Source organism: Pristiophorus japonicus, chromosome 30 (genome assembly GCF_044704955.1).
Source record: "Pristiophorus japonicus isolate sPriJap1 chromosome 30, sPriJap1.hap1, whole genome shotgun sequence".
Classification (NCBI taxonomy): Eukaryota; Metazoa; Chordata; class Chondrichthyes; family Pristiophoridae; genus Pristiophorus; species Pristiophorus japonicus.
In genome coordinates this window covers 13,785,074-13,810,885 of record NC_092006.1, presented here as the reverse complement: position 1 = coordinate 13,810,885, position 25,812 = coordinate 13,785,074, and the positions used below count along the sequence as shown (strand labels likewise).

Here is a 25,812-nt window from a genome sequence, read left to right as displayed (position 1 = left end):
AGAGAGACGCAGAGAGAGACGCGGAGAGAGAGAGAGAGACGCAGAGAGAGAGACGCAGAGAGAGAGACGCAGAGAGAGACGCAGAGAGAGGGACGCAGAGAGAGGCGCAGAGAGAGAGACGCAGAGAGAGAGAGAGAGAGAGAGAGAGAAGCAGAGAGAGACGCAGAGCGCGACGCAGAGAGACGCAGAGAGAGACGCAGAGAGAGAGAGAGACGCAGAGAGAGACGCAGAGAGAGACGCAGAGAGACGCAGAGAGAGACGCAGAGAGAGACGCAGAGAGAGACGCAGAGAGAGACGCAGAGAGAGAGAGAGAGACGCAGACAGAGGCGCAGAGAGAGACGCAGAGAGAGACGCAGAGAGAGACGCAGAGAGAGAGACGCAGAGCGAGGCGCAGAGAGAGAGACGCAGAGAGACGCAGAGAGAGACGCAGAGAGAGAGACGCAGAGAGAGAGAGAGAGAGAGAGACGCAGAGAGAGAGACGCAGAGAGAGAGACGCAGAGAGAGAGAGAGAGAGAGAGACGCAGAGAGAGACGCAGAGAGACACGCAGAGACACGCAGAGACACGCAGAGCAGAGACATGCAGAGCAGAGAGACGCGCAGAGAGACACATGCAGACAGAAACACACGCAGACAGAAACCCACACACACACACAGACACAGACACAGAGGCCCACACACAGACACAGAGACACAAACACAAACACACACACACACAGAGGCCCACACACAGACACACACATAGAGGCCCACACACTCAGAGACCCACACACAGACACAGAGACACAAAAACACACACAGACACAGACACAGAGATCGGGTGCTGGGTAGCGGTAAGTGCACACACCACTTTACCTGTACTCGAGCCCGGATCACGTCCATGGGGTTAGTGAGGGTGGAGGAAGTGGCAGCAGCGAGTGGGCCAGCCACGGCCTGGACCAGCAGGTGGGGACAGACACTGGGGGTGATATAGGACAGCTGCTCTGCAGGCATAAGACACAAAGATTCAGCAATTCATCAACCGCAGAGCTGCAGCGAGTTCACCAGCCCCCGAAATACACCAATATTCATATTGTACCCCAGTGTTATACAGTGACAGACCTGTACTCACCAGTACTGTACCCCAGTGTTATACAGTGACAGACCTGTACTCACCAGTACTGTACCCCAGTGTTATACAGTGACAGACCTGTACCCACCAGTATTGTACCCCAGTGTTATAGTGACAGACCTGTACCCACCAGTACTGTACCCCAGTGTTATAGTGACAGACCTGTACCCACCAGTACTGTACCCCAGTGTTATAGTGACAGACCTGTACCCACCAGTACTGTACCCCAGTGTTATACAGTGACAGACCTGTCCCCACCAGTACTGTACCCAGTTATTCAGTGACAGACCTGTACCCACCAGTACTGTACCCCAGCGTTATACAGTGATAGACCTGTACCCACCAGTATTGTACCCCAGTGTTATACAGTGACAGACCTGTACCCACCAGTACTGCACCCCAGTGTTATAAAGTGACAGATCTGTACCCACCAGTACTGCATACCAGTGTTATACAGTGACAGACCTGTATCCCCCAGTACTGTATACCAGTCTTATACAGTGACAGACCTGTACCCACCTGTACTGTACCCCAGTGTTATACAGTGACAGACCTGTACCCACCAGTACTGTAACCCAGTGTAATAGTGACAGACCTGTACCCACCAGTACTGTATCCCAGTGTTATACAGTGACAGACCTGTACCCACCAGTACTGTACCCCAGTGTTATACAGCGACAGACCTATACCCACCAGTACTGTACCCCAGTATTATACAGTGACAGACCTGTATCCCAATGTTATACAGTGACAGACCTTCACCCACCAGTACTGTACCCCAGTGTTATACAGTAACAGACCTGTACCCACCAGTACTGTACCCCAGTGTTATACAGTGACAGACCTGTACCCACCAGTACTGTACCCCAATGTTATACAGTGACCGACTGTACCCACCAGTACTGTACCCCAGTGTTATACAGTGACAGACCTGGAACTACCAGTACTGTATACCAGTCTTAAACAGTGACAGAGCTGCACCCACCAGTACTGTCCCCCAGTGGTATACAGTGACAGACCTGTACCCACCAGTACTGCACCCCTGTGTTTGTTATACAGTGACAGACCTGTACCCACCTGTACTAGACCCAGTGTTATACAGTGACAGACCTGTACCCACCAGTACTGTACCCCAGTGTTATACAGTGACAGACCTGTACCCACCAGTACTGTACCCCAGTATTATACAGTGACAGACCTGTACCCACCAGTACTGTACCCCAGTATTATACAGTGACAGACCTGTACCCACCAGTACTGTACCCCAGTGTTATACAGTGGCTGACCTGTACCCACCAGTACTGTGCCCCAATGTTTTTCAGTGACAGACCTATACCCTCCAGTACTGTGCCCCAGTGTTATACAGTGATAGACCTGTACCCACCAGTACTGTATACCAGTGTTATACAGTAACAGACCTGTACCCACCAGTACTGAACCCCAGTGTTATACATTGACAGACCTGTACCCACCAGTACTGTATACCAGTGTTACACAGTGACAGACCTGTACCCACCAGTACTGTACCCGGTGTTATACAGCGACAGACCTGTACCCACCAGTACTGTACCCCAGTGTTATACAGTGACAGACCTGTACCCACCAGTACTGTACCCCAGTGTTATACAGCAACAGACCTGTACCCACCAGTACTGTATCCCAGTGTTATACAGTGACAGACCTGTACCCACCAGCACTGTACCCCAGTATTATACAGTGACAGACCTGTACCGACCAGTACTGTACCCCAATGTTATACAGTGACAGACCTGTACCCACCAGTACTGTACCCCAGTGTTCTACAGTGACAGACCTGTACCCACCAGTACTGTATACCAGTCTTATACAGGGACAGAGCTGCACCCACCAGTACTGTACCCCAGTGTTAAACAGTGACCGACGTGTACCCACCAGTACTGTCCCCCAGTGGTATACAGTGACAGACCTGTACCCACCAGTACTGCACCCCAGTGTTTCTTATACAGTGACAGACCTGTCCCCACCAGTACTGTACCTAGTGTTGTACAGTGACAGACCTGTACCCACCAGTACTGTACCCCAGTGTTATACAGTGATAGACCTGTACCCACCAATACTGTACCCCAGTGTTATACAGTGGCTGACCTGTACCCACCAGCACTGTACCCAGTGTTTTCATGTCAGACCTGTACCCACCAGTACTGTACCCCAGTGTTTGTTGTACAGTGACAGACCTGTACCCACCAGTACTGTACCCGTGTTATACAGTGACAGACCCGTACCGACCAGTACTGTACCCCAATGTTGTACAGTGACAGACCTGTACCCACCAGTACTGTACCCCAGTGTTCTAGTGACAGACCTGTACCCACCAGTACTGTACCCCAGTGTTATACAGTGACAGACCTGTACCCACCAGTACTGTATCCCAGTCTTATACAGTGACAGACCTATACCCACCAGTACTGTACACAGTGTTTTCATGTCAGACCTGTACCCACCAGTACTGTACCCAGTGTTTTCATGTCAGACCTGTACCCACCAGTACTGTACCCCAGTGTTTGTTGTACAGTGACAGACCTGTACCCACCAGTACTGTACCCGTGTTATACAGTGACAGACCTGTACCCACCAGTACTGTACCCCAGTGTTATACAGTGACAGACCTGTACCCACCAGTACTGTACCCCAGTGTTATACAGTGACAGACCTGTACCCACCAGTACTGTATCCCAGTATTATACAGTGATAGACCTGTAACCACCAGTACTGTACCCCAGTGTTATACAGTGACAGACCTGTCCCCACCAGTACAGTACCCCAGTGTTATACAGTGACAGACCTGTACCCACCAGTACTGTATCCCAGTGTTATACAGTGACCGACCTGTACCCACCAGTACTGTACCCCAGTGTTGTGCAGTGACAGAACTGTCCCCACCAGTACTGTACCCAGTTATTCAGTAACAAACCTGTACCCACCAGTACTGTACCCCAGTGTTATACAGTGACCGGCCTGTACCCACCAGTACTGTACCCCAGTGTTATAAAGTGACAGATCTGTACCCACCAGTACTGTATACCAGTGTTATACAGTGACAGACCTGTACCCACCCAGTACTGTCCCCCAGTGGTATAAGTGACAGACCTGTACCCACCAGTACTGCACCCCAGTGTTTGTTATACAGTGACAGACCTGTACCCACCAATACTGTACCCCAGTGTTATACAGTGGCTGACCTGTACCCACCAGCACTGTACCTCAGTTATACAGTGACAGACCTGTACCCTCCAGTACTGTACCCAGTGTTGTACAGTGACAGACCTGTACCTACCAGTACTGTACCCCAGTGTTATACAGTGATAGACCTGTACCCACCAGTACTGTACCCCAGTGTTATACAGTGGCTGACCTGTACCCACCAGTACTGTACCCAGTGTTTTCATGTCAGACCTGTACCCACCAGTACTGTACCCCACTGTTATACAGTGACAGACCTGTACCCACCAGCACTGTACCCCAGTGTTATACAGTGACATACCTGTGCCCACCAGTACTGTACCCAGTGTTGTACAGTGACAGACCTGTACCTACCAGCACTGTATCCCAGTCTTATACAGTGACAAACTGTACCCACCAGTACTGTACCCCAGTGTTATACAGTGACAGACCTGTACCCACCAGTACTGTACCCAGTGTTTTCATGTCAGACCTGTACCCACCAGTACTGTACCCCACTGTTATACAGTGACAGACCTGTACCCACCAGCACTGTACCCCAGTTTTACAGTGACATACCTGTGCCCACCAGTACTGTACCCAGTGTTATACAGTGACAGACCTGTACCCACCAGTACTGTACCCCAGTGTTATACAGTGACAGACCTGTACCCACCAGTACTGTACCCCAGTGTTATACAGTGACAGACCTGTACCCACCAGTACTGTACCCCAGTGTTATACAGTGACAGACCTGTACCCACCAGTACTGTACCCCAGTGGTATACTGTGACAGACCTGTACCCACCAGTACTGTACCCCAGTGTTACACAGTGACAGACCTGTACCCACCAGTACTGTACCCCAGTGTTATACAGTGACAGATCTGTACCCACCAGTACTGTATTCCAGTGTTATACAGTGATAGCCCTGTACCCACCAGTACTGTACCCCAGTGTTATACAGTGACCGACCTGTACCAACCAGTACTGTACCCCAGTGTTAGCCAGTGACAGAGCTGCACCCACCAGTAATGTCCCCCAGTGTTATACAGTGACAGACCTGTACCCACCAGTACTGTACCCCAGTGTTATACAGTGACAGACCTGTACCCACCAGTACTGTATCCCAGTGTTATACAGTGACAGACCTGTACCCACCAGTACTGTACCACAGTGTTATACAGTGACAGACCTGTACCCACCAGTACTGTACCCCAGTGTTATACAGTGACAGACCTGTACCCACCAGTACTGTATCCCAGTGTTACAGTGACAGACCTGTACCCACCAGTACTGTACCAAAGTGTTATACAGTGACAAACCTGTACCCACCAGTACTGTATCCCAGTGTTACAGTGACAGACCTGTACCCACCAGTACTGTATACCAGTGTTATACAGTGACAGACCTGTACCCACCAGTACTGTATCCCAGTGTTACAGTGACAGACCTGTACCCACCAGTACTGTACCAAAGTGTTATACAGTGACAAACCTGTACCCACCAGTACTGTATCCCAGTGTTACAGTGACAGACCTGTACCCACCAGTACTGTAACCGTGTTATACAGTGATAGACCTGTACCCACCAGTACTGTACCCAAGTGTTATACAGTGACAGACCTGTACCCACCAGTAGTGTACCCCAGTGTTATACAGTGACAGACCTGTACCCACCAGTACTGTATACCAGTGTTATACAGTGACAGACCTGTACCCACCAGTACTGTATCCCAGTGTTACAGTGACAGAGCTGCACCCACCAGTGCTGTCCCCCAGTGGTATACAGTGACAGACCTGTACCCACCAGTACTGCACCCCAGTGTTTGTCATACAGTGGCTGACCTGTACCCACCAGCACTGTACCTCAGTGTTATACAGTGACAGACCCGTACCCACCAGTACTGTACGCCAGTGTGATACAGTGACAGACCTGTACCCACCAGGACTGTATCCCAGTGTTGTACAGTGACAGACATGTACCCACCAGTACTGTACCCAGTGTTATAGTGTCAGACCTGTACCCACCAGTACTGTACCCCAGTGTTTGTTGTACAGTGACAGAACTGTACCCACCAGTACTGTACCCGTGTTATACAGTGACAGACCTGTACCCACCTGTACTGTACCCCAGTGTTATACAGTGACAGACCTGTACCCACCAGCACTGTACCCCAGTGTTATACAGTGACATACCTGTGCCCACCAGTAATGTACCCAGTGTTATAGTGACAGACCTGTACCCACCAGTACTGTACCCCAGTGTTAAACAGTGACAGACCTGTACCCACAAGTACTGTACCCCAGTGTTATACAGTGACAGACATGTACCCACCAGTACTGTACCCCAGTGTTATACAGTGACAGACCTGTACCCACCAGTACTGTATCCCAGTGTTATACAGTGATAGGCCTGTACCCACCAGTACTGTACCCGTGTTATACAGTGACCGACCTGTACCCACCAGTACTGTACCCCAGTGTTATACAGTGACAGAGCTGCACCCACCAGTACTGTCCCCCAGTGGTATACAGTGACAGACCTGTACCCACCAGTACTGCACCCCAGTGTTGTACAGTGACAGACCTGTACCCACCAGTACTGTACCACAGTGTTATACAGTGACAGACCTGTACGCACCAGTACTGTACCCCAGTGTTACAGTGATAGACCTGTACCCACCAGTACTGTACCACAGTGTTATACAGTGACAGACGTGTACCCACCAGTACTGTACCCCAGTGTTATACAGTGACAGACCTGCACCCACCAGTACTGTACCCCAGTGTTATAGTGACAGACCTGTACCCACCAGTACTGTACCCCAGTGTTATACAGTGACAGACCTGTACCCACCAGTACTGTACCCCAGTGTTATACAGTGACAGACCTGTACCCACCAGTACTGTACCCCAGTGTTATACAGTGACAGACCTGTACCCACCAGTACTGTACCCCAGTGTTATACAGTGACAGACCTGTACCCACCAGTACTGTATCCCAGTGTTATACAGTGACAGACCTGTACCCACCAGTACTGTATCCCAGTGTTATACAGTGACAGACCTGTACCCACCAGTACTGTACCCCAGTGTTGTAGTGACAGATGTGTACCCACCAGTACTGTACCCCAGTGTTATACAGTGACAGACCTGTACCCACCAGCACTGTACCCCAGTGTTATACAGTGACAGATCTGTACCCACCAGTACTGTACCCCATTGTTATACATTGACAGACCTGTACCCACCAGTACTGTACCCCAGTGTTATACAGTGACAGACCTGAACCCACCAGTACTGTACCCCAGTGTTGTACAGTGACAGACCTGTACCCATCAGTACTGTACCCCAGTGTTATACAGTGACAGACCTGTACCCATCAGTACTGAACCCCAGTTTAAAACAGTGACAGACCTGAACCCACCAGTACTGTACCCCAGTGTTATACAGTGACAGACCTGTACCCACCAGTGCTGTATCCCAGTGTTATAGTGACAGACCTGTATCCACCAGTACTGTATCCCAGTGTTATAAAGTGACAGACCTGTACCCACCAGTACTGTAACCCAGTGTTATACAGTGACAGACCTGTACCCACCAGTACTGTACCCCAGTGTTATACAATGACAGACCTGTACCCATCAGTACTGTACCCCAGTTTAAAACAGTGACAGACCTGTACCCACCAGTACTGTATCCCAGTGTTATACAGTGACAGACTCTGACATATCTCCTGAGCAGTAAATGTGTTTTTGTATTGTTTCCTGGGACGTGGGCGTCACTGGAAAGGTCGGCATTTATTGCCCATCCCTCATTGCCCCTTGAGAAGGTGGTGGTGAGCTCCTTCTTGATCCGCTGCAGTCCGTGTTGTGAAGGTGCTCCCACAATGCTGTTAGGGAGGGAGTTGCAGGATTGTGACCCAGCGACGATGAAGGAACAGCCGATATATTTCCCAGTCGGGATGGTGTGTGTGACTGGGAGGTGGAGGTGGTCCATGAGTTGCTGCCCTTTTCCTTCTCGACGGCAGAGGTCTCGACTTTGGGAGGTGCGAAACAACAAGCCTTGGCCAGTTGCTGGGATGTGTAAATCTGGGACCCTCTCAACAACACTTTCTATTTATATCGCCAAATGCCCCAAGGTGTTTCTCAGGAGTATCATGAGATTTAAAAAATGAGCCGTATAAGGGGAAATTAGGGACAGGTGACCAAAGGTTGGGCCAAAGAGGTGGGATTTAAGGAGCGTCTTGATGGAGGAGAGAGTGGCGGAGAGGTTTAAGGGAGGGAGTTCCAGAGCTTGGGGCCCAGGCAGCTGAAGGCATGGCCACCGATGGTGGAACGATTATAATCAGGGATGCTCAGGAGGGCAGAATTAGAGGAGTGCAGAGATCTCGGGGGGTTGTGGGGCTGGAGGAGGTTACAGAGATAGGGAGGGGTGTAGGGGCTGGAGGAGGTTACAGAGATAGGGAGGGGTGTCGGGGCTGGAGGAGGTTACAGAGATTTGGAGAGGTAAAGGGCTGGAGGAGGTTACAAAGATAGGGAGCGGTGTAGGGGCTGCAGGAGATTACAGAGATAGGGAGGGCACAAAAGCCATGAATGGATTTGTAAATAACGATGAGAATTTTTTTAGACCCGATGCCTATTTTTGTTTGAAAAATAACCTTGATGTTTTTCCACATAAAAGACACTGTTGTTGTTGTAATGGATTTCAATATGCATAACCTATTCAGGGATTTCTTTACCAATTACACCAGTGAAGTAAAATAGTATCCTGTTCTTCCTTAGCATGAGAGGCGTTGCTGGACCGGGACCCAATGTAGGTCAGCGAGCACAGGGTGATGGGTGAGCGGGACTGGGTGCGAGTTAGGACACGGGGCAACGAGCACAGGGGGTGATGGGTGAGCGGGACTCGGTGCGAGTTAGGACACGAGGCAGAGAGCACAGGGTGATGGGTAAGCGGGACTGGGTGCGACTTAGGACACGGGGCAGCGAGCACAGGGGGTGATAGGTGAGCGGGACTCGGTGCGAGTTAGGACACGGGGCAGCGAGCACAGGGGGTGATGGGTGAGCGGGACTCGGTGCGAGTTAGGACACGGGGCAGCGAGCACAGGGGGACTTTCCTCAGTCGTGAGGATGTTGGCCTGTGTTACTGTGGGACTCCCCAGTAGTGAGGGTGTTGGCCTGTGTTAATGTGGGACTTTCCCCAGTAGTGAGGGTGTTGGCCTGTGTTACTGTGGGACTTTCTTCAGTAGTGAGGGTGTTGGTCTGTGTTACTGTGGGACTCCCCAGTAGTGAGGGTGTTGGCCTGTGTTACTGTGGGACTTTCCCCAGTCGTGAGGGTGTTGGCCTGTGTTACTGTGGGACTCCCCAGTAGTGAGGGTGTTGGCCTGTGTTACTATGGGACTCCCCAGTAGTGAGGGTGTTGGCCTGTGTTACTGTGCGACTCCCCAGTAGTGAAGGTGTTGGCCTGTGTTGCTGTGGGACTTTCGCCAGCAGTGATGGTTGTGGCCTGTGTTACTGTGGGACTCCCCAGTAGTGAGGGTGTTGGCCTGTGTTACTTTGGGACTCCCCAGTAGTGAGGGTGTTGGCCTGTGTTACTGTGGGACTCTACACTCGTGAGGGTGTTGGCCTGTGTTACTGTGGGACTTTCCCCAGTAGTGAGGGTGTTAGCCTGTGTTACTGTGGGACTTTCCCCAGTCGTGTGGGTGTTGGCCTGTGTTACTGTGGGACTTTCCCCAGTAGTAAGAGTGTTGGCCTGTGTTACTGTGGGACTCCCCAGTAGTGAGGGTGTTGGCCTGTGTTACTGTGGGACATTCCCCAGTAGTGACGGTGTTGGCCTGTGTTACTGTGGGACTCCCCAGTAGAGAGGGTTTTGGCCTGTGGGACTGCGGGACTTTCCCCAGTCGTGAGGGTGTTGGCCTGTGTAACTATTGGACTTTCCCCAGTAGTGAGGGTGTTGGCGTGTGTTGTTCTGGGACTTTCCCCAGTCGTGAGGGTGTTGGCCTGTGTTACATTGGGACTTTCCTCAGTAGTGAGGGTGTTGGCCTGTGTTACTGTGGGACTCCCCAGTGGTGAGGGTGTTGGCCTGTGTTACAATGGGAATTTCCCCAGTCGTGAGGGTGTTGGCCTGTGTTACTGTGGGACTCCCCAGTAGTGAGGGTGTTGGCCTGTGTTACTGTGGGACTCACCAGTAGTGAGGGTGTTGACCTGTGTTACTGTGGGACTCCCCAGTAGTGAGGGTTGTGACCTGTGTTACTGTGGGACTTTCCCCAGTCGTGAGGGTGTTGGCCTGTGTTACTGTGGGACTTTCCCCAGTCGTGAGGGTGTTGGCCTGTGTTACAATGGGACTTTCCCCAGTCGTGAGGGTGTTGGCCTGTGTTACTGTGGGATCCCCAGTCGTGAGGGTGTTGGCCTGTGTTACAATGGGACTTTCCCCAGTCGTGAGGGTGTTGGACTGTGTTACTGTGGGAATTTCCCCAGTCGTGAGGGTGTTGGCCTGTGTTACTGTGGGACTCCCCAGTAGTGAGGGTGTTGGCCTGTGTTACTGTGGGACTCACCAGTAGTGAGGGTGTTGGCCTGTGTAATTATGGGACTTTCCCCAGTAGTGAGGGTGTTGGCCTGTGTTGCTGTGGGACTCCCCAGTAATGAGGGTGTTGGCCTGTGTTACTGTGGGACTCCCCAGTAGTGAGGGTTGTGGCCTGTGTCACTGTTGGACTCCCCAGTCCTGAGGGTGTTGGCCTGTGTTACTGTGAGACTTTCCCCAGTAGTGAGGGAGTTGGCCTGTGTAACTGTGGGACTATTCCCAGTAGTGAGGGTGTTGGCGTGTGTTACTGTGGGACTCCCCAGTAGTGAGGGTGTTGGCCTGTGTTACTGTGCGACTCCCCAGTAGTGAAGGTGTTGGCCTGTGTTGCTGTGGGACTTTCGCCAGCAGTGATGGTTGTGGCCTGTGTTACTGTGGGACTCCCCAGTAGTGAGGGTGTTGGCCTGTGTTACTGTGGGACTCCCCAGTCGTGAGGGAGTTGGCCTGTGTTACTGTGGGACTCCCCAGTAGTCAGGGTGTTGGCCTGTGTTACTGTGGGAATTTCCCCAGTTGTGAGGGTGTTGGCCTGTGTAACTATGGGACTTTCCCCAGTAGTGAGGGTGTTGGCCTGTGTTACAATGGGACTTTCCCCAGTCGTGAGGGTGTTGGCCTGTGTTACTGTGGGAATTTCCCCAGTCGTGAGGGTGTTGGCCTGTGTTACTGTGGGACTTTCCCCAGTAGTGAAAGCATTGGCCTGAGTTAATGTGGGACTTTCCCTAGTAGTGAGGGAGTTGGCGTGTGTTACTGTGGGACTCCCCAGTTGTGAGGGTGTTGGCCTGTGTTACTGTGGGACTCCCCAGTAGTGAGGGTGTTGGCCTGTGTTACGATTGGACTTTTCCCAGGAGTGAGGGTGTTGGCCTGTGTTACTGTGGGACTCCCCAGTAGTGAGGGTGTTGGCCTGTGTTACTGTGGGATTCCCTAGTTGTGAGGGTGTTGGCCTGTGTTACTGTGGGACTCCCCAGTAGTGAGGGTATTGGCCTGTGTTACTGTGGGACTCCCCAGTAGTGAGGGTGTTGGCCTGTGTAACTATGGGACTTTGCCCAGAAGTGAGGGTGTTGGCCTGTGTTACGATTGGACTTTCCCCAGTAGTGAGGGTGTTGGCCTGTGTTACTGTGGGATTCCCCAGTAGTGAGGGTGTTGGCCTGTGTTACTGTGGGACTCCCCAGTAGTGAGGGTATTGGCCTGCGTTACTGTGCGACTTGTCCCAGAAGTGAGGGTGTTGGCCTGTGTTACTGTGGGACTCCCCAGTAGTGAGGGTTGTGGCTTGTGTTACTGTGGGACTTTCCCCAGCAGTGAGGGTGTCGGCCGGTGTTACTGTGGGACTCCCTAGTTGTGTGGGTGTTGGCCTGTGTTACAGTGGGACTACCCAGGATTGAGGGTGTTGGCCTGTGTTACGGTGGGACTTTCCCGAGTCGTGAAGGTGTTGGCCTGTGTTACTGTGGGACTTTCCCCAGTAGTGAGGGTGTTGGCCTATGTTACTATGGGACTTACCCTAGTAGTGAGGGTGTTGGCGTGTGTTACAGTGGGACTCTGCAGTCGTGAGGGTGTTGGCCTGTGTTACTGTGGGACTCCCCAGTAGTGAGGGTGTTGGCCTGTGTTACTGTCGGTCTCCCCAGTAGTGAGGGTGTTGGCCTGTGTTACTGTGGGACTCCGCAGTTGTGAGGGTGTTGGCCTGTGTTACAGTGGGACTCCCCAGTAGTGAGGGTGTTGGCCTGTGTTACTGTGGGACTCCCCAGTAGTGAGGGTGTTGGCCTGTGTTACTGTGGGACTCCCCAGTAGTGAGGGTGTTGGCCTGTGTTACTGTGGGACTTTCACCAGTCGTGAGGGTGTTGGCCTGTGTAACTATTGGACTTGCCCCGGTAGTGAGGGTGTTGGCCTGTGTTACAATGTGACTTTCCCCAGTCGTGAGGGTGTTGGCGTGTGTTGTTGTGGGACTTTCCCCAGTCGTGAGGGTGTTGGCCTGTGTTACATTGGGACTTTCCTCAGTCGTGAGTGTGTTGGCCTGTGTTACTGTGGGACTCCCCAGTAGTGAGGGTGTTGGCCTGTGTTACTGTGGGACTCCCCACTAGTGAGGGTGTTGGCCTGTGATACAATGGGAATTTCCCCAGTCGTGAGGGTGTTGGCCTGTGTTACAATGGGACTTTCCCCAGTCGTGAGGGTGTTGGACTGTGTTACTGTGGGAATTTCCCCAGTCGTGAGGGTGTTGGCTTGTGTTACTGTGGGACTTTCCCCAGTAGTGAGGGTGTTGGCCTGTGTTACTGTGAGGCTTTCCCCAGTAGTGAAGGTGTTGGCCTGTGTTACTGTGGGACTCCCCAGTAGTGAGAGTGTTGGCCTGTGTTACTGTGGGACTCACCAGTAGTGAGGGTGTTGGCCTGTGTAACTATGGGACTTTGCCCAGAAGTGAGGGTGTTGGCCTGTGTTACGATTGGACTTTCCCCAGTAGTGAGGGTGTTGGCCTGTGTTACTGTGGGACTCCCCAGTAGTGAGGGTGTTGGCCTGTGTTACTGTGGGACTCCCCAGTAGTGAAGGTGTTGGCCTGCGTTACTGTGGGACTTTTCCCAGAAGTGAGGGTGTCGGCCTGTATTCCTGTGGGACTCCCCAGTCGTGAGGGTGTTGGCCTGTGTTACTGTGGGACTTTCCCCAGTCGTGAGGGTGTTGGCCTGTGTTACTGTGGGACTCCCCAGTAATGAGGGTTGTGGCCTATGTTGCTGTGGGACTCCCCAGTATTGAGGGTCGTGGCCTGTGTTACTGTGGGACTCCCCAGTAGTGAGGGTGTTGGCCTGTGTTACTGTGGGACTCCCCAGTAATGAGGGTGTTGGCCTGTGTTACTGTGGGACTCCCCAGTATTGAGGGTCGTGGCCTGTGTTACTGTGGGACTTTCCCCAGTAGTGAGGGCGTTGGCTTGTGTTACTGTGGGACTCCCCAGCAGTGAGGGTGTCGGCCGGTGTTACTGTGGGACTCCCCAGTAGTGAGGGTGTTGGCCTGCGTTACTGTGCGACTTGTCGCAGAATGGAGGGTGTCGGCCTGTATTCCTGTGGGACTCCCCAGTAATGAAGGTGTTGGCCTGTGATACTGTGGGATTCCCTACTTGTGAGGGTGTTGGCCTGTGTTCCTGTGGGACTCCCCAGTAGTGAGGGTGTTGGCCTGTGTTACTGTGGGACTCCCCAGTAGTGAGGGTGTTGGCCTGTGTTACTGTGGGAATCACCAGTAGTGAGGGTGTTGGCCTGTGTAACTATGGGACTTTGCCCAGAAGTGAGGGTGTTGGCCTGTGTTACGATTGGACTTTCCCCAGTCGTGAGGGTGTTGGCCTGTGTTACAATGGGACTTTCCCCAGTCGTGAGGGTGTTGGATTGTGTTACTGTGGGACTTTCCCCAGTAGTGAGGGTGTTGGCCTGTGTTACTGTGGGACTCCCCAGTAGTGAGGGTGTTGGCCTGTGTTACTGTGGGACTCCCCAGTTGTGAGGGTGTTGGCCTGCGTTACTATGCGACTTGTCCCAGAAGTGAGGGTGTCGGCCTGTATTCCTGTGGGACTACCCAGTAGTGAGGGTGTTGGCCTGTGTTACTGTGGGACTTTCCCCAGTCGTGAGGGTGTTGGCCTGTGTTACTGTGGGACTCCCCAGTAGTGAGGGTGTTGGCCTGTGTTACTGTGGGACTCCCCAGCAGTGAGGGTGTTGGCCTGTGTTACTGTGGGACTCCCCAGTAGTGAAGGTGTTGGCCTGTGTTACTGTGGGATTCCCTAGTTGTGAGGGTGTTGGCCTGTGTTACTGTGGGACTCCCCAGTAGTGAGGGTGTTGGCCTGTGTTACTGTGGGACTCTCCAGTAGTGAAGGTGTTGGCCTGTGCTACTGTGGGAATCACCAGTAGTGAGGGTGTTGGCCTGTGTAACTATGGGACTTTGCCCAGAAGTGAGGGTGTTGGCCTGTGTTACGATTGGACTTTCCCCAGTAGTGAGGGTGTTGGCCTGTGTTCCTGTGGGACTCCCCAGTAGTGAGGGTGTTGGCCTGTGTTACTGTGGGACTCCCCAGTAGTGAGGGTATTGGCCTGCGTTACTGTGCGACTTGTCCCAGAAGTGAGGGTGTTGGTCTGTGTTACTGTGGGACTCCCCAGTAGTGAGGGTTGTGGCCTGTGTTACTGTGGGACTTTCCCAGTAGCGAGGGCATTGGCTTGTGTTACTGTGGGACTCCCCAGCAGTGAGGGTGTCGGCCGGTGTTACTGTGGGACTCCCTAGTTGTGAGGGTGTTGGCCTGTGTTACAGTGGGACTTTCCCCAGTCGTGAAGGTGTTGGCCTGTGTTACTGTGGGACTTTCCCCAGTAGTGAGGGTGTTGGCCTATGTTACTGTGGGACTTATCCTAGTAGTGAGGGTGTTGGCGTGTGTTACAGTGGGACTCTGCAGTCGTGAGGGTGTTGGCCTGTGTTACTGTGGGACTCCCCAGTAGTGAGGGTGTTGGCCTGTGTTACTGTGGGTCTCCCCAGTCGTGAGGGTGTTGGCCTGTGTAACTATTGGACTTTCCCCAGTAGTGAGGGTGTTGGCCTGTGTTACAATGTGACTTTCCCCAGTCGTGAGGGTGTTGGCGTGTGTTGTTGTGGGACTTTCCCCAGTCGTGAGGGTGTTGGCCTGTGTTACATTGGGACTTTCCTCAGTCGTGAGTGTGTTGGCCTGTGTTACTGTGGGACTCCCCAGTAGTGAGGGTGTTGGCCTGTGTTACTGTGGGACTCCCCAGTAGTGAGGGTGTTGGCCTGTGATACAATGGGAATTTCCCCAGAAGTGAGGGTGTTGGCCTGTGTTACGATTGGACTTTCCCCAGTCATGAGGGTGTTGGCCTGTTTTACTGTGGGACTTTCGCCGGTCGTGAGGGTGTTGGGCTGTGTTACTGTGGGACTTTCTCCAGTAGTGAGGGTGTTGGCCTGTGTTACTGTGGGACTCCCCAGTAGTGAGGGTTTTGGCCTGTGTTACTGTGGGACTCCCCAGTAGTGATGGTGTAGGCCTGTGTTACTGTGGGATTCCCTAGTTGTGAGGGTGTTGGCCTGTGTTACTGTGGGAATCACCAGTTGTGAGGGTGTTGGCCTGTGTTACTGTGGGACTTATCCTAGTAGTGAGGGTGTTGGCGTGTGTTACAGTGGGACTCTGCAGTCGTGAGGGTGTTGGCCTGTGTTACTGTGGGACTCCCCAGTAGTGAGGGTGTTGGCCTGTGTTACTGTGGGTCTCCCCAGTCGTGAGGGTGTTGGCCTGTGTAACTATTGGACTTTCCCCAGTAGTGAGGGTGTTGGCCTGTGTTACAATGTGACTTTCCCCAGTCGTGAGGGTGTTGGCGTGTGTTGTTGTGGGACTTTCCCCAGTCGTGAGGGTGTTGGCCTGTGTTACATTGGGACTTTCCTCAGTCGTGAGTGTGTTGGCCTGTGTTACTGTGGGACTCCCCAGTAGTGAGGGTGTTGGCCTGTGTTACTGTGGGACTCCCCAGTAGTGAGGGTGTTGGCCTGTGATACAATGGGAATTTCCCCAGAAGTGAGGGTGTTGGCCTGTGTTACGATTGGACTTTCCCCAGTCATGAGGGTGTTGGCCTGTTTTACTGTGGGACTTTCGCCGGTCGTGAGGGTGTTGGGCTGTGGGACTTTCTCCAGTAGTGAGGGTGTTGGCCTGTGTTACTGTGGGACTCCCCAGTTGTGAGGGTTTTGGCCTGTGTTACTGTGGGACTCCCCAGTAGTGATGGTGTTGGCCTGTGTTACTGTGGGATTCCCTAGTTGTGAGGGTGTTGGCCTGTGTTACTGTGGGAATCACCAGTAGTGAGGGTGTTGGCCTGTGTTACTGTGGGACTCCCCAGTAGTGAGGGTGTTGGCCTGTGTTACTGTGGGAATCACCAGTAGTGAGGGTGTTGGCCTGTGTAACTATGGGACTTTGCCCAGAAGTGAGGGTGTTGGCCTGTGTTACGATTGGACTTTCCCCAGTAGTGAGGGTGTTGGCCTGTGTTACTGTGGGACTCCCCAGTAGTGAGGGTATTGGCCTGCGTTACTGTGCGACTTGTCCCAGAAGTGAGGGTGTTGGCCTGTGTTACTGTGGGACTCCCCAGTAGTGAGGGTTGTGGCCTGTGTTACTGTGGGACTTTCCCCAGTAGTGAGGGCATTGGCTTGTGTTCCTGTGGGACTCCCTAGTTGTGAGGGTGTTGGCCTGTGTTACACTGGGACTACCCAGGATTGAGGGTGTTGGCCTGTGTTACGGTGGAACTTTCCCCAGTCGTGAAGGTGTTGGCCTGTGTTACTGTGGGACTTTCCCCGTAGTGAGTGTGTTGGCCTATGTTACTGTGGGACTTACCCTAGTAGTGAGGGTGTTGGCCTGTGTAACTATGGGACTTTGCCCAGAAGTGAGGGTGTTGGCCTGTGTTACGATTGGACTTTCCCCAGTAGTGAGGGTGTTGGCCTGTGTTACTGTGGGACTCCCCAGTAGTGAGGGTATTGGCCTGCGTTACTGTGCGACTTGTCCCAGAAGTGAGGGTGTTGGCCTGTGTTACTGTGGGACTCCCCAGTAGTGAGGGTTGTGGCCTGTGTTACTGTGGGACTTTCCCCAGTAGTGAGGGCATTGGCTTGTGTTCCTGTGGGACTCCCTAGTTGTGAGGGTGTTGGCCTGTGTTACACTGGGACTACCCAGGATTGAGGGTGTTGGCCTGTGTTACGGTGGGACTTTCCCCAGTCGTGAAGGTGTTGGCCTGTGTTACTGTGGGACTTTCCCCGTAGTGAGTGTGTTGGCCTATGTTACTGTGGGACTTACCCTAGTAGTGAGGGTGTTGGCGTGTGTTACAGTGGGACTCTGCAGTCATAAGGGTGTTGGCCTGTGTTACTCCCCAGTAGTGAGGGTGTTGGCCTGTGTTACTGTGGGACTCCCCAGTAGTGAGGGTGTTGGCCTGTGTTACTGTGGGACTCCCCAGTAGTGAGGGTGTTGGCCTGTGTTACTGTGGGACTTTCACCAGTCGTGAGGGTGTTGGCCTGTGTAACTATTGGACTTTCCCCAGTAGTGAGGGTGTTGGCCTGTGTTACAATGTGACTTTCCCCAGTCGTGAGGGTGTTGGCGTGTGTTGTTGTGGGACTTTCCCCAGTCGTGAGGGTGTTGGCCTGTGTTACATTGGGACTTTCCTCAGTCGTGAGTGTGTTGGCCTGTGTTACTGTGGGACTCCCCAGTAGTGAGGGTGTTGGCCTGTGTTACTGTGGGACTCCCCAGTAGTGAGGGTGTTGGCCTGTGATACAATGGGAATTTCCCCAGTCGTGAGGGTGTTGGCCTGTGTTACAATGGGACTTTCCCCAGTCGTGAGGGTGTTGGACTGTGTTACTGTGGGAATTTCCCCAGTCGTGAGGGTGTTGGCCTGTGTTACTGTGGGACTTTCCCCAGTAGTGAGGGTGTTGGCCTGTGTTACTGTGGGACTTTCCCCAGTCGTGAGGGTGTTGGCCTGTGTTACAATGGGAATTTCCCCAGTCGTGAGGGTGTTGGCCTGTGTTACTGTGGGATCCCCAGTCGTGAGGGTGTTGGCCTGTGTTACAATGGGACTTTCCCCAGTCGTGAGGGTGTTGGATTGTGTTACTGTGGGACTTTCCCCAGTAGTGAGGGTGTTGGCCTGTGTTACTGTGGGACTCCCCAGTAGTGAGGGTGTTGGCCTGTGTTACTGTGGGACTCCCCAGTTGTGAGGGTGTTGGCCTGCGTTACTGTGCGACTTGTCCCAGAAGTGAGGGTGTCGGCCTGTATTCCTGTGGGACTGCCCAGTAGTGAGGGTGTTGGCCGGTGTTACTGTGGGACTTTCCCCAGTCGTGAGGGTGTTGGCCTGTGTTACTGTGGGACTCCCCAGTAGTGAGGGTGTTGGCCTGTGTTACTGTGGGACTCCCCAGCAGTGAGGGTGTTGGCCTGTGTTACTATGGGACTCCCCAGTAGTGAAGGTGTTGGCCTGTGTTACTGTGGGATTCCCTAGTTGTGAGGGTGTTGGCCTGTGTTACTGTGGGACTCCCCAGTAGTGAGGGTGTTGGCCTGTGTTACTGTGGGACTCTCCAGTAGTGAAGGTGTTGGCCTGTGCTACTGTGGGAATCACCAGTAGTGAGGGTGTTGGCCTGTGTAACTATGGGACTTTGCCCAGAAGTGAGGGTGTTGGCCTGTGTTACGATTGGACTTTCCCCAGTAGTGAGGGTGTTGGCCTGTGTTCCTGTGGGACTCCCCAGTAGTGAGGGTGTTGGCCTGTGTTACTGTGGGACTCCCCAGTAGTGAGGGTATTGGCCTGCGTTACTGTGCGACTTGTCCCAGAAGTGAGGGTGTTGGCCTCTGTTACTGTGGGACTCCCCAGTAGTGAGGGTTGTGGCCTGTGTTACTGTGGGACTTTCCCAGTAGTGAGGGCATTGGCTTGTGTTACTGTGGGACTCCCCAGCAGTGAGGGTGTCGGCCGGTGTTACTGTGGGACTCCCTAGTTGTGAGGGTGTTGGCCTGTGTTATAGTGGGACTTTCCCCAGTCGTGAAGGTGTTGGCCTGTGTTACTGTGGGACTTTCCCCAGTAGTGAGGGTGTTGGCCTATGTTACTGTGGGACTTATCCTAGTAGTGAGGGTGTTGGCGTGTGTTACAGTGGGACTCTGCAGTCGTGAGGGTGTTGGCCTGTGTTACTGTGGGACTCCCCAGTAGTGAGGGTGTTGGCCTGTGTTACAATGGGACTTTCCCCAGTCGTGAGGGTGTTGGACTGTGTTACTGTGGGAATTTCCCCAGTCGTGAGGGTGTTGGCTTGTGTTACTGTGGGACTTTCCCCAGTAGTGAGGGTGTTGGCCTGTGTTACTGTGGGACTTTCCCCAGTCGTGAGGGTGTTGGCCTGTGTTACAATGGGAATTTCCCCAGTCGTGAGGGTGTTGGCCTGTGTTACTGTGGGATCCCCAGTCGTGAGGGTGTTGGCCTGTGTTACAATGGGACTTTCCCCAGTCGTGAGGGTGTTGGATTGTGTTACTGTGGGACTTTCCCCAGTAGTGAGGGTGTTGGCCTGTGTTACTGTGGGACTCCCCAGTAGTGAGGGTGTTGGCCTGTGTTACTGTGGGACTCCCCAGTTGTGAGGGTGTTGGCCTGCGTTACTGTGCGACTTGTCCCAGAAGTGAGGGTGTCGGCCTGTATTCCTGTGGGACTGCCCAGTAGTGAGGGTGTTGGCCTGTGTTACTGTGGGACTTTCCCCAGTCGTGAGGGTGTTGGCCTGTGTTACTGTGGGACTCCCCAGTAGTGAGGGTGTTGGCCTGTGTTACTGTGGGACTCCCCAGCAGTGAGGGTGTTGGCCTGTGTTACTGTGGGACTCCCCAGTAGTGAAGGTGTTGGCCTGTGTTACTGTGGGATTCCCTAGTTGTGAGGGTGTTGGCCTGTGTTACTGTGGGACTCCCCAGTAGTGAGGGTGTTGGCCTGTGTTACTGTGGGACTCTCCAGTAGTGAAGGTGTTGGCCTGTGCTACTGTGGGAATCACCAGTAGTGAGGGTGTTGGCCTGTGTAACTATGGGACTTTGCCCAGAAGTGAGGGTGTTGGCCTGTGTTACGATTGGACTTTCCCCAGTAGTGAGGGTGTTGGCCTGTGTTCCTGTGGGACTCCCCAGTAGTGAGGGTGTTGGCCTGTGTTACTGTGGGACTCCCCAGTAGTGAGGGTATTGGCCTGCGTTACTGTGCGACTTGTCCCAGAAGTGAGGGTGTTGGCCTGTGTTACTGTGGGACTCCCCAGTAGTGAGGGTTGTGGCCTGTGTTACTGTGGGACTTTCCCAGTAGTGAGGGCATTGGCTTGTGTTACTGTGGGACTCCCCAGCAGTGAGGGTGTCGGCCGGTGTTACTGTGGGACTCCCTAGTTGTGAGGGTGTTGGCCTGTGTTATAGTGGGACTTTCCCCAGTCGTGAAGGTGTTGGCCTGTGTTACTGTGGGACTTTCCCCAGTAGTGAGGGTGTTGGCCTGTGTTACTGTGGGACTCCCCAGTAGTGAGGGTGTTGGCCTGTGTTACAATGTGACTTTCCCCAGTAGTGAGGGTGTTGGCCTGTGTTACAATGTGACTTTCCCCAGTAGTGAGGGTGTTGGCCTGTGTTACAATGTGACTTTCCCCAGTCGTGAGGGTGTTGGCGTGTGTTGTTGTGGGACTTTCCCCAGTCGTGAGGGTGTTGGCCTGTGTTACATTGGGACTTTCCTCAGTCGTGAGTGTGTTGGCCTGTGTTACTGTGGGACTCCCCAGTAGTGAGGGTGTTGGCCTGTGTTACTGTGGGACTCCCCAGTAGTGAGGGTGTTGGCCTGTGATACAATGGGAATTTCCCCAGAAGTGAGGGTGTTGGCCTGTGTTACGATTGGACTTTCCCCAGTCATGAGGGTGTTGCCCTGTTTTACTGTGGGACTTTCTCCAGTAGTGAGGGTGTTGGCCTGTGTTACTGTGGGACTCCCCAGTAGTGAGGGTTTTGGCCTGTGTTACTGTGGGACTCCCCAGTAGTGATGGTGTTGGCCTGTGTTACTGTGGGATTCCCTAGTTGTGAGGGTGTTGGCCTGTGTTACTGTGGGAATCACCAGTAGTGATGGTGTTGGCCTGTGTTACTGTGGGACTCCCCAGTAGTGAGGGTGTTGGCCTGTGTTACTGTGGGAATCACCAGTAGTGAGGGTGTTGGCCTGTGTAACTATGGGACTTTGCCCAGAAGTGAGGGTGTTGGCCTGTGTTACGATTGGACTTTCCCCAGTAGTGAGGGTGTTGGCCTGTGTTACTGTGGGACTCCCCAGTAGTGAGGGTATTGGCCTGCGTTACTGTGCGACTTGTCCCAGAAGTGAGGGTGTTGGCCTGTGTTACTGTGGGACTCCCCAGTAGTGAGGGTTGTGGCCTGTGTCACTGTGGGACTTTCCCCAGTAGTGAGGGCATTGGCTTGTGTTCCTGTGGGACTCCCTAGTTGTGAGGGTGTTGGCCTGTGTTACACTGGGACTACCCAGGATTGAGGGTGTTGGCCTGTGTTACGGTGGGACTTTCCCCAGTCGTGAAGGTGTTGGCCTGTGTTACTGTGGGACTTTCCCCGTAGTGAGTGTGTTGGCCTATGTTACTGTGGGACTTACCCTAGTAGTGAGGGTGTTGGCGTGTGTTACAGTGGGACTCTGCAGTCGTAAGGGTGTTGGCCTGTGTTACTCCCCAGTAGTGAGGGTGTTGGCCTGTGTTACTGTGGGACTCCCCAGTAGTGAGGGTGTTGGCCTGTGTTACTGTGGGACTCCCCAGTAGTGAGGGTGTTGGCCTGTGTTACTGTGGGACTTTCACCAGTCGTGAGGGTGTTGGCCTGTGTAACTATTGGACTTTCCCCAGTAGTGAGGGTGTTGGCCTGTGTTACAATGTGACTTTCCCCAGTCGTGAGGGTGTTGGCGTGTGTTGTTGTGGGACTTTCCCCAGTCGTGAGGGTGTTGGCCTGTGTTACATTGGGACTTTCCTCAGTCGTGAGTGTGTTGGCCTGTGTTACTGTGGGACTCCCCAGTAGTGAGGGTGTTGGCCTGTGTTACTGTGGGACTCCCCAGTAGTGAGGGTGTTGGCCTGTGATACAATGGGAATTTCCCCAGTCGTGAGGGTGTTGGCCTGTGTTACAATGGGACTTTCCCCAGTCGTGAGGGTGTTGGACTGTGTTACTGTGGGAATTTCCCCAGTCGTGAGGGTGTTGGCCTGTGTTACTGTGGGACTTTCCCCAGTAGTGAGGGTGTTGGCCTGTGTTACTGTGGGACTTTCCCCAGTCGTGAGGGTGTTGGCCTGTGTTACTGTGGGACTTTCCCCAGTAGTGAAGGTGTTGGCCTGTGTTACTGTGGGACTCCCCAGTAGTGAGAGTGTTGGCCTGTGTTACTGTGGGACTCACCAGTAGTGAGGGTGTTGGCCTGTGTAACTATGGGACTTTGCCCAGAAGTGAGGGTGTTGGCCTGTGTTACGATTGGACTTTCCCCAGTCATGAGGGTGTTGGCCTGTGTTACTGTGGGACTTTCTCCAGTAGTGAGGGTGTTGGCCTGTGTTACTGTGGGACTCCCCAGTAGTGAGGGTGTTGGCCTGTGTTACTGTGGGACTCCCCAGTAGTGATGGTGTTGGCCTGTGTTACTGTGGGATTCCCTAGTTGTGAGGGTGTTGGCCTGTGTTACTGTGGGACTCCCTAGTTGTGAGGGTGTTGGCCTGTGTTACTGTGGGACTCCCCAGTAGTGAGGGTGTTGGCCTGTGTTACTGTTGGACTCACCAGTAGTGAGGGTGTTGGCCTGTGTTACTGTGGGACTCACCAGTAGTGAGGGTGTTGGCCTGTGTAACTATGGGACTCCCCAGTATTGAAGGTGTTGGCCTGCGTTACTGTGGGACTTTTCCCAGAAGTGAGGGTGTCGGCCTGTATTCCTGTGGGACTCCCCAGTCGTGAGGGTGTTGGCCTGTGTTACTGTGGGTCTTTCCCCAGTCGTGAGGGTGTTGGCCTGTGTTACTGTGGGACTCCCCAGTAATGAGGGTGTTCGCCTATGTTACTGTGGGACTCCCCAGTATTGAGGGTCGTGGCCTGTGTTACTGTGGGACTTTCCCCAGTAGTGAGGGCGTTGGCTTGTGTTACTGTGGGACTCGCCAGCAGTGAGGGTGTCGGCCGGTGTTACTGTGGGACTCCCCAGTAGTGAGGGTGTTGGCCTGCGTTACTGTGTGACTTGTCGCAGAATGGAGGGTGTCGGCCTGTATTCCTGTGGGACTCCCCAGTAATGAAGGTGTTGGCCTGTGATACTGTGGGATTCCCTAGTTGTGAGGGTGTTGGCCTGTGTTACTGTGGGACTCCCCAGTAGTGAGGGTGTTGGCCTGTGTTACTGTGGGACTCCCCAGTCGTGAGGGTATTGGCCTGTGTTACTGTGGGAATCACCAGTAGTGAGGGTGTTGGCCTGTGTAACTATGGGACTTTGCCCAGAAGTGAGGGTGTTGGCCTGTGTTACGATTGGACTTTCCCCAGTAGTGAGGGTGTTGGCCTGTGTTACTGTGGGACTTTCCCCAGTCGTGAGGGTGTTGGCCTGTGTTACTGTGGGACTCCCCAGTAGTGAGGGTGTTGGCCTGTGTTACTGTGGGACTCACCAGTAGTGAGGGTGTTGGCCTGTGTAACTATGGGACTTTGCCCAGAAGTGAGGGTGTTGGCCTGTGTTACGATTGGACTTTCCCCAGTAGTGAGGGTGTTGGCCTGTGTTACTGTGGGACTCCCCAGTAGTGAGGGTGTTGGCCTGTGTTACTGTGGGACTCCCCAGTAGTGAAGGTGTTGGCCTGCGTTACTGTGGGACTTTTCCCAGAAGTGAGGGTGTCGGCCTGTATTCCTGTGGGACTCCCCAGTCGTGAGGGTGTTGGCCTGTGTTACTGTGGGACTTTCCCCAGTCGTGAGGGTGTTGGCCTGTGTTACTGTGGGACTCCCCAGTAATGAGGGTGTTGGCCTATGTTACTGTGGGACTCCCCAGTATTGAGGGTCGTGGCCTGTGTTACTGTGGGACTTTCCCCAGTAGTGAGGGCGTTGGCTTGTGTTACTGTGGGACTCCCCAGCAGTGAGGGTGTCGGCCGGTGTTACTGTGGGACTCCCCAGTAGTGAGGGTGTTGGCCTGCGTTACTGTGCGACTTGTCGCAGAATGGAGGGTGTCGGCCTGTATTCCTGTGGGACTCCCCAGTAATGAAGGTGTTGGCCTGTGATACTGTGGGATTCCCGACTTGTGAGGGTGTTGGCCTGTGTTACTGTGGGACTCCCCAGTAGTGAGGGTGTTGGCCTGTGTTACTGTGGGACTCCCCAGTAGTGAGGGTGTTGGCCTGTGTTACTGTGGGAATCACCAGTAGTGAGGGTGTTGGCCTGTGTTACGATTGGACTTTCCCCAGCAGTGAGGGCGTTGGCCTGTGTTACTGTGGGACTCCCCAGTAGTGCGGGTGTTGGCCTGTGTTAATGTGGGACTCCCCAGTAGTGAGGGTATTGGCCTGCGTTACTGTGCGACTTGTCCCAGAAGTGAGGGTGTCGGCCTGTATTCCTGTGGGATTTCCCAGTAGTGAGGGTGTTGGCCTGTGTTACTGTGGGACTTTCCCCAGTCGTGAGGGTGTTGGCCTGTGTTACTGTGGGACTCCCCAGTAGTGAGGGTGTTGGCCTGTGTTACTGTGGGACTCCCCAGTAGTGAGGGTTGTGGCCTGTGTTACTGTGGGACTTTCCCCAGTAGTGAGGGCATTGGCTTGTGTAACTGTGGGACTCCCCAGCAGTGAGGGTGTCGGCCGGTGTTACTGTGGGTCTCCCCAGTAGTGAGGGTGTTGGCCTGTGTTACTGTGGGACTCCGCAGTTGTGAGGGTGTTAGCCTGTGTTACAGTGGGACTCCCCAGTAGTGAGGGTGTTGGCCTGTGTTACTGTGGGACTCCCCAGTAGTGAGGGTTTTGGCCTGTGTTACTGTGGGACTTTCCCCAGTCGTGAGGGTGTTGGCCTGTGCAACTATTGGACTTTCCCCAGTAGTGAGGGTGTTGGCCTGTGTTACAATGTGACTTTCCCCAGTCGTGAGGGTGTTGGCGTGTGTTGTTGTGGGACTTTCCCCAGTCGTGAGGCTGTTGGCCTGTGTTACATTGGGACTTTCCTCAGTCGTGAGTGTGTTGGCCTGTGTTACTGTGGGACTCCCCAGCAGTGAGGGTGTCGGCCGGTGTTACTGTGGGACTCCCCAGTAGTGAGGGTGTTGGCCTGCGTTACTGTGCGACTTGTCGCAGAATGGAGGGTGTCGGCCTGTATTCCTGTGGGACTCCCCAGTAATGAAGGTGTTGGCCTGTGTTACTGTGGGAATCACCAGTAGTGAGGGTATTGGCCTGCGTTACGATTGGACTTTCCCCAGTAGTGAGGGTGTTGGTATGTGTTACTGTGGGACTCCCCAGTAGTGAGGGTATTGGCCTGCGTTACTGTTCGACTTGTCCCAGAAGTGAGGTTGTTGGCCTGTGTTACTGTGGGACTCCCCAG

At 53.5% G+C, this 25,812-nt stretch overlaps 2 protein-coding genes across 2 annotated transcripts in view; both read right to left on the bottom strand.

Annotated features, from left to right (window-relative positions):
* Positions 1-879, bottom strand: part of LOC139240127 (dolichyl-diphosphooligosaccharide--protein glycosyltransferase subunit KCP2-like) — a 25,356-nt gene extending 24,477 nt beyond the window's left edge. The window contains exon 1 of the mRNA XM_070868503.1: positions 853-879. Within this exon, the coding sequence (XP_070724604.1) occupies positions 853-879 (27 nt within the window). The remainder of the gene's footprint in view (positions 1-852) is intronic.
* Positions 857-25,812, bottom strand: part of LOC139240268 (solute carrier family 25 member 44-like) — a 150,107-nt gene continuing 125,151 nt past the window's right edge. The window contains exon 3 of the mRNA XM_070868752.1: positions 857-975. Within this exon, the coding sequence (XP_070724853.1) occupies positions 884-975 (92 nt within the window). The 3' untranslated portion in view covers positions 857-883. The remainder of the gene's footprint in view (positions 976-25,812) is intronic.